Genomic DNA, 13,754 nt, shown 5'->3' with positions numbered 1-13,754 from the left:
GGTTTTTTTCTTAACGGCAGCAGCCACTCTGGTTTATGCTCACTGATCTTAGCAGCGATGGCTTTTCCTGACACAGTTTTAAAACCTGGACTCTGTATGCTTTTTTTTTTTTTTTTTTTATATATATATATTTGGGTTATCACAAGAAAAATGAGAAATCATGGTTTATATAATATTGTTTATAATGCTAATTCTGTTTTTGTTGAAAGGTTATGGGGAGGTGGCTTTGAAAATGGGCGGGACTTCAGGTTGATATTTTTTTTTTCTTTGTTTTTTGGAAACGGCTACAGATTTAAAAGAAAAAAACACGACTACTCCATCTTTGTAAACAGAGTTGCCACTTTGCATGATGTGTTCATAACGTGTAACTTCTTTTGTAGAAAACATACATGAGGTCGAGACATGTTTATTGGGGGGGTGGGGGGGTGAGTCTCATTCTCAACGCTAATATAGATGCAAACGGTCAAATCAGCAGTGTCTCACTGTACAGGCAAAAATGGACAAAGTGTCTTGTTGGATATGAGAAACAACAATGTGTGTGTGTGTGTGTGGGGTGGGGGGGGGGCAGCTGTGGGGAGCCCACCGTAGGCTACGTTCAGATATCCCGTCTGATACTGTACTGCAGAGGGTTCTGTTTCAACAGTTCAGATAAGAACGGCCCTGATGTTTGGCAATATTTGTAATACTAGCTCTGCCCCTCTTTTAGTTTTTCCTGTTTGGATCATTTTTTCATTTGATACAAGAAGAGATATTTTGAATAGCCGAGGGCCTTTTTTTGGGGGGGAAATTATGGATATAATTAACAATGAACAAGCAACTTCCTTTTTTATTATTTAGACTAAATGTTTGAGTTCATCCTTTCCCATGCTTCATACTTTATTTGGTTAAATCAGAGCGTTTCTGGGTGGGCCCGTTCCTAAATGGTTTCTCATGTATGTTTCCCCACTTGTATGGCTGTATGAGACCATTCCCACAATATTTGTGGACTACCTGATAATTAACTTATCATTTTTTGTGAACCTTAATAAATATTGTATGTCAACCTAATCGGCAGTGTGGGAATATGTGGCTCTGCAGTTGATTGAATATGACATCGTTCAAAGGAAGGGGCCTACACAGATTGTCATTTGGCCTCCTGATAAAGACCTATAGCATGTGTGTGTGCGTGCACACACACGCGAGACACCAGAGCAGTGTGTTTAATAATGACAGTGGGAAGATGGCTGCATCATAATGTCTCGCTTGGCTACCCCTCAGCCAGGCAGATTGAATACAGTCACCCAGCCAGACTACAAAGTCTGTCTCTCTCTTTCTGTCTCTCTCTCTCTCTTTCTTTCTGTGTATCGGAGAACTAAGAAGTCGGTCTTATGTTTTGATGTTTTTTTCAAAGAAGTGCCGGAGATGAAAGCCAAAATTGAGGAGAAGAAGCGATGAGAGGGGTTCGGCTCTGCGGCCATCTCAGTCTTCGCCCCCCTGAAATCCCGTTTTCTTCAGATGTAAACACAAACAAATACCAGCTGTCCACGTGCACAGAATTACCATACATAAACGCCCACCACACACACACACACACACACACACACACAGAGATGCCAGTGGTGGTGTTATGGTGATGATAAAGGAGGTGTCGCATAGTTCTCGATGTCCTCAGCCCAGCCCCTCGGCCGCTTCCTACTCTACAGGAAATGAAGCAGATTCCCTTTGCTTGGTTGTGTGTGCCGCTTTGCCAATGACGGAGCTGCTGCAAATGTGTCAGCTATGGCCGGGTGAATGCTGCCATCTTGGCATCACGGTTTGTCCAAGAGCAGTACAACGTGGCCCAGTGTGATATGATGGCAGTAAATGGTGTCTCCGAGCTCATCCATCCATCTCCAGGCATCTTATTCAAATGACATGACAAAACCTACTTTTTAAACGAAATGCTAAATTTATCATTAACTTGTCAATTGCTGGTATACTGTTGTAGGGTGATGCTGTTCAGTTTATTTATGCAGGACATTGTGTTCTGGGTCGCTGCATGGTGTGGACACAACACAGACTCACAGATGGCCCCCCGTCAGTACACCTGTCTCGCTTCGTGTGTAAACATTGCTATTTTGGCTCGCACTGGTAAATTAGTTAGACCTTAATTTAGATGTTAACTATTTCCTGAAAACGAAGGAGACGACACTTGAGAAGATTTCAAGTCAAGACCTTTGCTACTAGGATACCGGACTAGATCTTATCAAACCAGTGCACAAATAACGTAACTTCACAAAAACAAATTCACATAAAGGTACCCTGTGGAGTTTTTCACCGCCAGTAGCGCTTTTTGAGCAATGTTGTTTTTATGGAGCGCTACTCGTGGTATTCCGTTGATCGACTGTTGGCGGCGGTAATACTGCAGCGAGGCGCCAACAAAAGCAGAGAAGAAGAAGACTGCTAGCAAACAAACGTGGGCCCAATCTCCACACTCACGTGAGGGTTGGTGAGGAGAAGAAGCAACTCAAATCATCGAGTGTTTGAGGGCTCTCTGGCAGACATGTTGAGCCCTTTCCGTAAGTCAGCATTAGATGCAGGCTTTGACCAAGGAAATTACCCACAATTCATTGCAATGTGACGTTGAACATGGGGTAACCAGTGGAAGCAAGGAGACGTAAAAACAAGGTAAACAAAGAGTGCACACGTGTTCAGCCATATTACATTTACACAGAAACATTAAGGGTTAAAGATGAGACAAAAAACACGTCAACATATTTGATATTTATTTATTCATCAAACATTTAATTTCATTGAAGCTGTTTTGACAAAAATGAGTAAATATATTAGTTGAAATGACCTCATCTGGTGAAGAAAGAGCCTGCAAGACATTCAACTTAGAGAGTAAAAAAAGTATAAAATAAATACCCTCAATTGTACATCATCATTTTTGAGGTTGTCATGGTAACGTGATATTTTTGCAGTAAAGTGCTGTCCCGTTCCTATTTACACCATTTCAAGCCCTCACAGCCTCTCACACTCAACCACTAACCGGGTGACTTCAGTAAGTCCCTGAGGGTTCAGGGTTTAAGGCCTTAGGGGGGACATTGGGATTGAGCCATTGACTTAAACAATGAAAGATTTAAAATATGTTAAAGGAAAAATCAATGTCAATGATTAGGAACATATCTTCACAATTTACAGCTCAAGTTAAGCACAAATAAAGCAGAGTGGGTGTAGGTTCAAAAGAGGCTTGTGAGCTAATAAAGTGTGTTGCGGATAAATGCAAACAAAAGATGATTTGTTTAAAAAGTAATGAGGAACTTAAATGTGTCCTTTTAAGAAGTAGATATGGACAGAAACACTCAATATCATGTTCCAGCTTTTTAGACGGGCAGATGAAAGAGGAGATCCAATGTTTAGCCGAGGCTATAGAGAGCAGAAGCATATTTAATAAAGGCCAGTGAACACCATGTAGAATGTGTTGTTGATCCCATTAGAGCCTATTCATCATTTTCATAGGCTTGCAAGTAGGTATCACTAGCATGAGGCAGCACAATGCTGGTTGGCATCAGATTAGCGGGTACGCTGTTTGAACACACTGTAGCAATGTACGGGGTGCTTGTATGCAGGGCGGGGGGGACGACAACAGAGGACACTGCACACTGTGTGGAGGTGGGCAGGGGAGCAGAACGGACACAGTGACATTGGGTGCGTTTGTAACCTGGCACCTCACCTTCCCCCTGTTCTCGCTACAGGTGGAGGCTGCGTCTCCACACCGGACAAGCTGCAGCTAGCAGCAGGAAGTGGGAGAAAGGTGACACACACACACATACTGCACATACATACACAAAGGTTCTGGTAGACGGTAGGAGGAGAGACTGAGCAGAAGTTACGTGAGGAATATATGATGACAGAGTGTGCAGTTAAGTCAACCAAATGAAGGTTTCCTATCATGGAAAACATTGTTACCTGGAAAGTCATCAGCCGATGTTTTAAAGTGGTTTTGTCTTCTTTTGTTTCTTGGGCGTTGGACATGACTTGGGAGTCAAGAACAAATAAGAAAGACCCAAAGTTCATCGAGAGTAGATGCATCATGACCGGTCTGCGGCAGTCAAAGTTCAGAGCGGGTAGAAATGACTGGACACTGCACACATCCCTCAGCCTCAGTTCTGTATCTGGCTTCTTGTTTGCTCTATCTTAGACGAATAGATCAACTTAGGAATTATTGGATTTTAAGGTCATCTTTAAACTAAATCTTGCCTCAAACGAATGCCTCCTGCCATCGTACATGACCAGCATAATGCTTAAAGGTGCTACATGTAGCATTTCAAGCCTTTTTTTCAAAAACCAACAATCTGCTCTCTGGTTTTGTTTTAGTTAAGCAGTAGGTTGTTGTCTAAGCAACACTCTGCAACATTGTTGATTTCCTCTCATCGTTGCTTATAATCCAGCTGATGAACGGTAGCGTCGTCCGCAAACTTCCCAACAGAGTTCTCTCCGTGTCGGGGGTTGCAGTCGTGGGTGTGCAGCGTGAACATGAGGGGGCTGAGCACACGTCCCTGGGGGGCTCCGGTTTTCACCACACGAGTGGAGGAGGTGTGGCTGCCTATCCGAACTGCCTGGGGTCTGTTTGTGAGGAAGCCTAATAACCAGTTCCAGAGTGTGGGTACTCGAGCCCAGGGCGCTGAGTTTACCAATCCGTTTTCACGAGGGAGATCGTGTCGAATACTGAGCTGAAATCGGCAAACTACATCCTGCTGTAGGTACTTGCCCGATCAACTTCAGAGGGTGACAAGATGTTTATGCTGCTTGTTCCTCAATCTGGCCGAAAATCAGTGCAGCTTTAACTTAACCATCATAGCACAGCAGTCTTTGTATTTTCTTTTTTATTATTTCCTGTGAAGGACGACGTGATGGCTGCTCCAGTGGCACACAATGTAAGAGGAGCCATTAGAGGCTGCCAGCCACTTGGGATCAATGGTCCTGTTTGTTTACAGTAATTATATCAATGCCTCTAAATAATAAGGCAATGATTCACCGATGTAAACAGTGTTGCAATTGCACCTTTTATATCTGTGGCTTCAGCCAGTGCTGGTGTCACCAGCTCTATGTGTGTGTGTGTGTGTGTGCATGACCGCAGTGAACCTGTGACAATGGCTGTGTGCCATTTCAGCCACTCTGTAGCCGAGATCCTGAGTTGGGCACAAAGCCGGCTTTATCTTTCCTCTCACTGTTGTATCAGTGCTGCCTGGCTGGACGCATTAGCACCGGACTTAGCAGCAATACTCAGGCGCACACACACACACACACACACACACACAGCAGTACTAAAACAATACATTACACTTACACTGGAAGCAGGGGAAGTTATGTGTGTGTGTGTGTGCGCATACGTGAATCTGTGACCATAAAGAGACCACTGACCACCGGGGGAAGTGACAGAGACAGACGTGTGCTGTTTCTGTTCCCCATGTCATGTGGCGCTGTCGGGTAGAAAGTCACATTATGTAACATGCTGCATGGTCTGTCTGTGTGTGTGTAGACACCATGCGCATGTCAATACAACGTCACTGAGTCCTGTGAGGGTGTGTGTGTGAGTGTGTGGACTGCCTGAACAGGTCACACTGGCCTTATGAAATCGTTATGCATCAAAGTCTTCCTCTCTGAATCTTTCTTTCCTTCCCTCCCTCTCTCTTTCTTCTCAGCGTCACCCCCCTCCCCCCCTCCTCCTCCCCCTTCTTTGCGAACACGCACATGACCTTTCACATTCTCACTTTCCGTCTGTCTCTAACGCTTTCACTCCCTCACAGAGAGCTTGTGGAATGTGGAGGAAAAGAGATTTTCAAAAGACGCGGAGGATAATCGGGGCCATAAAACCCGTTTACAGGTGAATTAGCAGGTTGTTACACTGCAGGACACCTCAGGCAGAGGAAGAGTGAAGCCCTTTGTGTTTCACATCTATTCCATTCAGCATCTATGCACAGAAATTCCTTGGAAGTTAACCATGAGCTGACACAATGGCCTATTTCCATACTCCTCCCTTACAATGCATACACATTTTTTATGACTCAGTATGAGCTTATCGCTGTCTGCTTTACTTCAAACGTGATTTTTGCGTTCCAATCCGGCTTTGCCAGCTCTGTGCATGGTCTTGACTGTGCGCCGGCTCCGTGGTGACAGCAGGAGTTCGATTGGATTAGATGAAACATTAATGATCCCTGCGGGGAATCAGGCCATTGCAGCAAGCAAACGCTGACAGTATACATCAAAGGAAAATAGGATGCAAAGAAGAAGAAGACTGCCTAGGCGGTGCAAACATGCAGCTAACAACTCTGGCACTCAGACATACAGTATAAATATATGAATAACGATGCATAAATTAGCAGCAGTAGAATGAGAATGAGCCGACATTACCACATTTCCCTACATTAAAACCCAAAAGAATTTTTATGGGGGCACCATTCCAATACATGGAAGTATTTTCCATGTATTGTGCATCAATGTACACCTTTCCCCTTCAGTTGGAAAAAAAAAAAAAAAAGAACCTACCTGGTTGTGATTCATCTTTAAAGACTTACATCATTAGGCACAGATGGTTTGGGGGCCAAGTGTCACAGACAGGGTAGGGAAGTTGGAAAGTATTGAAAGCGTTGGACAATTTTGACCCGATAACGGCGCTAGATGGAACCATCACCGACGTTTTTACAATTCATCCTGAGAGGGATGGGAATGTTTGTACCAAACTTCATGGCAATCCATCCCAATAGCTGTTGAGGCACAAAAAGCACAACGTCATTAGAATTCAGCGCATGGGAACCACGAATGTCCGTACTAAATGTTGTGCCAATTAATACTAGGTGTTGAGATATTCCGATAAGACCCACCTATTGGGCTGCTAGCATGGCTAAAGGTATCAAATGTAAGCCTTATCCCTTAAGACTGACATTTACACTGGAAGAACAGAGCCCTCTCGCAGTTTCATCACTTTGTAACCAAATGGAAGATTCTTCTCAGTAATGGTCTAGTATATCTTGTGTAATGTGCATGTGTCTTGTTTATCAGTGTGCCCTGACAGGTGATCATGCGAGCAGAAGTGGGTGCAGATCTGTTGACGAGTCAATCCACCGGAGACAAATTGAGTGTGCACCCTGCGGGGAGGCACGCTGTGGTAACACACCGTGAAACTCCTTGCGATTTGTCACCGTGATTTATCTTTGTTTGTGCTGCGTTGGATGCACAACAATGAGGTGCCGTGCGGTTTTAATCTCTGGATTTTTACAGCTAAATGATGCTGCACGGAGATTTTTTTTTTTAGGGAAGCTCCATTACATAATACCTCTCGTTCCAACAGATGATTTACAGCAGCGATATGTGTGCGAACATAACTCGTGTGCAGACAGGCGTCTATGGGCAAAGTGATGTAGTGGCTCTGATGCAGAACTGGATCCATCCCCTCTCGCGGCTGCAGACATTGTTTTTCATATTAGATCTGCATGCTGGCATCGTGCCTGACACCCTCTCTCGTCCTCTTTTCTCCCTCTCCTCCCTCCTCCTCTTTTCTTTGTGTTTCCCTCCTCTCTCTCTCTCACTTGTCCCCTGACACAAACGCACTTCTCCTCCTCTCTCTCCTCGCCGCTGATCGGCCTGAATGGTGCAGTGATCTCGCCTGTCTCGCCATGCCAAGCGGGAAAAAAAGAAAACATACAAACAAAAAAAACTGTCCCAGTTTGATGACATCATTGCTGCTACTCATGTTCAGCCAACATGTTCGAGAACACAAGTGAAAACCAACTGCTGTTACTGTGAGAGTGTGTTTGTGTGTGTGTGAATTCAAATTCTAATCCTATTAGTCACTACGAGAGTCCAGCTGCAAGCTGCTGCACAGGAAGTGGTTCTAACAAAGGTTTTGTTCAGACAAGAGAACAGTAACATCCACACACACACACATACACACACATACTGTCATACCACACGCGTGAGTGTGTTGACATTAATCACAGGCACCCTTATCTAAACCTGATGCTAATCATGAGCCTAAACACAAGTTATGTTCCTAAATGAATGTGCAACTGCAATGAAGATTAAAGACAGTACAATTAAAGTAACAGTTAGTTCCAGACATAACAAGATTAGATGGACATTATTGTGAAAATGTGTTTAAAATTATAATTTGAAAGACATCCCTGACACACCAGTTCGCGTTTGGGCCTCATAAGTATAGGAATACATCAACAAACCAACACACTAATCCAGGCATGACGCAATCCTCTCAGTAACTGTATGTCATCATCAGCAAGACGCCCTCTGGGAGGGAGCGGCCCAGTACAACATGTTGCCTAATGGTCACACTGGACAGCAGAGTGTGTTGAAACCATGTGTGTTGTCTACTACACAGTAACAGTGCAGACTGACCTGTATCTCTGCACTGAGGTATTGCAGTATTGTTATGGTGAAAGATGAGAGATGTGTATCAGTTATGTAACAGCCAACTGTGATGGGAACTATCGAGGGGGCTGTTCCAACACTCTGTGAAGTGTCTCAGTCTACGTCTCAGTGTTTCTAACATCAGTGTGGGGTCATGTACTCATTTACAGTATTGGGACCGTACTCATTTTGAACTACAGCACTACTGCTGCTGCTTGAAAGATATGTACATGCTAGCTCATAAGCTAACGCCCGCCAGTTAGCTTGAATGTAGCATTTCTTAAACAATGGCGGCCACTTGGGAGCACAACATTGACATATTTCCCCCACAGATATCACCTCACAAAGTTGAACATGTTAGTGTAATAGTAATAATTTGGATAGTCGGGATATGTATATAAATTGATGTGTCCAACATGTAAGCAGTTGCTTTTTTACATTACCAACAGTTATATTAGCATCTATTTTGAGTGGTGTTAATATCTGTCTTTTTAGCTGCTGATTGCTACGCTATGTTCTCTAGCTAGTTGCTAATGCTTTCTGCTGTTTAGTTACTGGGCAGATCAACTAATTAAAACTCTTGGGCTGGCCCCCCAAAATAGTACTTTAAACACCTATTTTGAATTGTTTCAGGTCAAGGCGGTAACACTATTCTAAGTGTGAAACATTTACTCTATTGCAGTAACTCTTTTGTCTGAAGAGAAGTTTTTGTTGCTTCGTAATGAAGCTCTTTGACGATCAAAGGCTGTGTAGCCTTCCCCTGTGTGACTAATACCCTGACAGGTGGTGCTCACACATACTTTGCTGTTATTTGACCTGTGTGCATCTAAAACACACACACACACACACACTCATACACACACCATTAAATAAGCAGCTGAGTAATTATTTCTGTGTTTGTGTGTGTGTGTGCTTTTGTGTTTGTCTGGATGTATTGCAGTGCATGGGTTGGGAGTGTCGAGGTGAGTGAGTCTTACAACTGGAAGGAGAGAAAGAAAAACATGAAGCGTGAGCACAGCTCCTAAATATTTCAGGTCAGTAGACGCACTGAGGGATGAATGAAAGCGTAGCTGGGCGGATGGATGGATGGATGGAGCTCTGCCACTGCAGGACTGGTGACGTCAGCCCTGTAAAGTAAGAACATAATCCTCCAGTGGCCTGACCTGCTCCTTCTATGTAAGAGACTGACATCTAGTGGTAAGATGCTGGAACAACAAACACACACACGCACACCTTTTATGTTTTGCTCCCCCTCTTTTACATAAAATGCATAATTTTCTTTGAGTCTGTGTTTGCTGGCAGGGGCCCAAATAACCTCCACGGTGCCATAGAAACGCCAAGAAACACTGATGCCCGTATCAAACCGCTAAGTGGTGTGAAAAGACACATTGAAAATGAAAAAGAGGTCCCAGATAAGGTTAATGAAATACCCTCCTTATCTGTATATGGATGTAATTATAGTCTGTTGGTTGTTGTTGTTGTTTTCTGCTGAGGCCGATGTAGTTGTACGGAGTGATTGTGTGAGTGGAATGTAGGTCAGACATCATCTGCTCCGATGTTACAAACTGGCTCCAGGCGTTATTGATGCTACGGTGGCTGGCTGCTCTCACACGGGGCCAACTGCCGCATTTCACAGTTGAACAAGTCGGTACGCTGTGTGCTACCCAACACCACAAGGGTTACGTAATTATTAGACCAATAATCGACCGCTACATAAGCCTCTATGCATTGATTGGCTGTGACCTTTTGAACTGAGCTTTATCTGCATAACACCTACATTCTTATCAAGGGTTGATGATGGCTTGGAAAAAAAAAACCCATTACATCACATTATGGATCTTATATGTTAGGTTTGATTTCACGGTAAAGTACTCATGGTACCTACTCTTTTTGCTCCGCTGAATTTAAGTCGTAAAGCTGCACTGATGAATATTTTGACTCTAACACTGGATCAAATGAATGTGAAAGGAGTTGATCGTAGTGATGAACTCACATAGAATTATCAACTCTCCAGTTCCTCCAGAACGTCTGAGTGTATTTGAGTTTATTTAGTAGCCACTGATATGATATTATAGCTTGAATACAGACATGAGTCTTCAATCAATACAATCAATAGTCTGGAAGTTTAACTAAGCTGGACTTTGACCCTTTTGGTTTAGGTCAACTCACCTTCCACTGCTGCCTTGTGCAGTCATTTTAACAACGCAGTTTGGAAGAAAAAAACCACCTTGCCAAACAAAAATGTGATTCAACAAAGACAAAGATACAAGAATGAGAAGACATATTAAATAATATGTTAAATTAAGATGGTATAATAACGCAGCTTAGAAACTGCACTTTCACACAGCAACAAAACAAGAGTCAAATCATATCTATTAATGTCAGCTACTGTTCATTGTCCTGCTCGTGCGCCGTACTGTCAACATTTGCATGTTTTACCACTTCATCTGTGTGTGCACGAAGCCTCGACACCTTCCCCAGGAGGACTTGAGCCTGCATTCGGACTCTGGTTTAGGTTCAGTTTGAGGATTCCTTGCGGTTAAAACCACCTCACAAAACACCTTGATTCAAGGTCTCTCAAACAGGATGTACCAGGGCCACGCGCAGAGCTTCGGGATAAACACAGGCGCTGGTCCAGAGCCATCACAAGAGCAGCGGGATGACTCCGGACCCGATTCCTGGTCCGAATCCAGCCACAGGACACCGGAGCCATGGAACGTACCCGACATCGAGTTCCGCATCAAGGAGCTCCACAACAGGCATTTCCTTCTGCTGAAGATGCAGTGCTTCAGGAAGAAGACGGAGGACAACGGCGTCGGGACCACAGAGGGAAGTGAGTCAGTGAATCTGTCCACTCTAATAAGCACGCAATGCAGTAGTTCTCAATGATGCTGTTAGTCATTGAAAGGTGCTGCATTGCACTTTTGCATCTGTTTTTTGTTTTTGTTTGTTTTAAAAAATATATATTTGTATCCACGTTGTTGGAGGTTCATTGTATTCAATGTAACATTAATTGGTAAAAACAATAAGAAAAAAAACACTCCTGAGCTCTTTTGACATTTCCAGTTAGAGAACTATGGAGCTCCAAATACCAGCTGTCTAAAGTGTAAATATACATATAAAGCGTTGTACTTTTCCATTTGTAAAATAAATAGCAACTTCATTTATTCAACGTTTTTTGCCAGCAAGCTATATCCAACAAAGTTATCGAAGTAAAAAATAAAAAAGAAGCTTTTTCTCCTTTACAGTTGAATTAAATTGATTGATTGATTTTACTCTCATGTTTATCTTTTACTCGTTTTCCAACAAAAAACTAGCCAGAAAACTAGCACCAACAAAGTTCGCTGACAAACTAGAAGCTGGCTATTGTTTCTTTCCCTCTGAAGTACTTCCATCTCATTACCATGAAGGCAAATCATCAGTGAAATGGGAAATGTTGTGTGGGCACAACATGGATTAAATGATTAAACGTGTGTTAAGACCTAAGAAATACAAACACCACGGAGGAAAAATGAAATGAGTACAAGAGAGGCAAATAGAGGAGTAAACTGAATTAAAGAGTTCTTTTTGCACTTCATTTGAGTTATAACTGACAATACTATTCATTGTCATATGTCTAACTTGCCTAATAACCCTTTTGCCACATTTGGTCAGTTCTGGGGCTCCATTAAGAACTGCTGCAATGGTTAGAAATGAAACACGGGTGCAGTAGCTCGATCCGTTCAGCTTTGTTAACGTCTTCCCTCTGCGTGGTGTCAGTGACCTGTGAGGACAGCGACCAACTGTGTGAGCTGGAGGCCATCCAGAAGGAGCTGGACGAGCTGCTGCTTAAAAAGGAGGAGCTGGAGAAACGGGGAAATTGCTCCAAACTCGGAACAAACAAAGGCATGTGTTTCTTTCCCAATTGTTATCTTCATAATAGAGTTTACAATTCAGACTTTACATAGCTGCTTATGTTTTACATTTGGTGAACAAGGCACCCATCCCACTTTTTATAAAACTGAGACACCCCGCGGGGGGATCTACATGCTACCGCGTCCCGAGCTGGCACAGGAGGCCTTTACACCGGAGCACAGAGAGAAAATGAGTCCTGCAGATACAGCAAACACACCAACCGGCTCAATGATTGAAGGTAAGTTACACGCATGTACACACACATGACGCGTGCAGTCAATGCAGTAATCAGCTATTCAACTTTGGGGTAGGGGATGACATATTATATTTTACCACGACTTTTTTTATGACTTTTTTTTTTAAATGATATTCTTATGGAATACTAGGCTACTGTGACATTCTTTATGAAATGCTATATTATGACATTTTATAACATTCCCTAGTATGACATTTTGATGGGATAATGTACTATACTATACTTTTTATGGTATAGTATGAATTCTTAATGGCTCTTTATGACTTACTGTACCATTTTTTGACATATTATACTATGATAGTCTTAATTACATTTTTTTATGACATACTATTCTACTTTTATGACATTTTATGACGTACTAACCCATGACGTACTATACTATAAGGGTTTCACAGAGTTATGCGCAGGCTTGTAACTGGGTACAGCGTGAGGGGCACATCAGCCTCAAACTGACGCTGTTCAGGAGGACAGGGCCAGCTAACGTGGCCGTGAGATGCTGAGCACAGACAGACATCTGTAGCTCACATTTCTAAAGGAAAACGTAACATTTCATGGTTATGGAACCCTGAAGAAGATTTACGCAACAACTCAAAAAACGTTGACATACTATTATATTATATTTTTCGACATATTATAATATGACTTTTTTTGACATATTTTACCATGAAATATTTATTTCTTTTTTCGGCATACTATACGATGACTTTTTAAAACTTTTTTCAACATACTGTACTGTGACTTTTTCCCTTTTTTGACACACTGACTGTTTTTTTACTTTTTCCGACATAATATACAAAAATAAATATTTCGACATACTGTACTATGACTTTTTTTTTTATATATATATATGTATGTATGACTTTTATTTTAGTTTCTTTGACATATTTGACAATGACATATTTTTTACATTTTTCGACATACCATACTATGGAATTGTTCAACATACTATATATAACAATCCCAGTATAGTATGCCCAACTAAATCTCTTGAAATGTCACGGTATAGAATACGATTGAAAAGTATATACAATGCCATAAAAGTCCATAGTAAAGTATGCCATAAGACTGTACCCCCCACAGTTTATTGTGATTATGCCTCAGCAGTCATACAGTTGTCTACATCAGAGTATCCATCAGGCCGGTAACGGTTGTTCTCTGTCTCTCAAGTGGACTTACTCGGACAAACACCAGCGCTCACCAAGTGTCCATCCTGTGAAGC

General features: G+C 42.5%; 1 protein-coding gene across 1 annotated transcript; it reads left to right on the top strand.

Annotated features, from left to right (window-relative positions):
• Window positions 1–10,908: 10,908 nt before the first annotated feature.
• Window positions 10,909–12,398, top strand: LOC306712893 (uncharacterized protein). Its single transcript, XM_079182367.1, has 2 exons — window positions 10,909–11,218; window positions 12,145–12,398. The coding sequence occupies exons 1-2, from the start codon at window positions 10,972–10,974 to the stop codon at window positions 12,330–12,332; spliced, it is 435 nt and encodes a 144-aa protein (XP_079038493.1). The 5' UTR covers window positions 10,909–10,971; the 3' UTR covers window positions 12,333–12,398.
• The last annotated feature ends 1,356 nt before the right edge of the window (window positions 12,399–13,754 follow it).

Source organism: Pholis gunnellus (genome assembly GCF_910591455.1).
Source record: "Pholis gunnellus genome assembly, chromosome: 21".
NCBI classification, from domain to species: Eukaryota; Metazoa; Chordata; class Actinopteri; order Perciformes; family Pholidae; genus Pholis; species Pholis gunnellus.
This window is presented reverse-complemented; position numbering and strand designations above follow the sequence as displayed.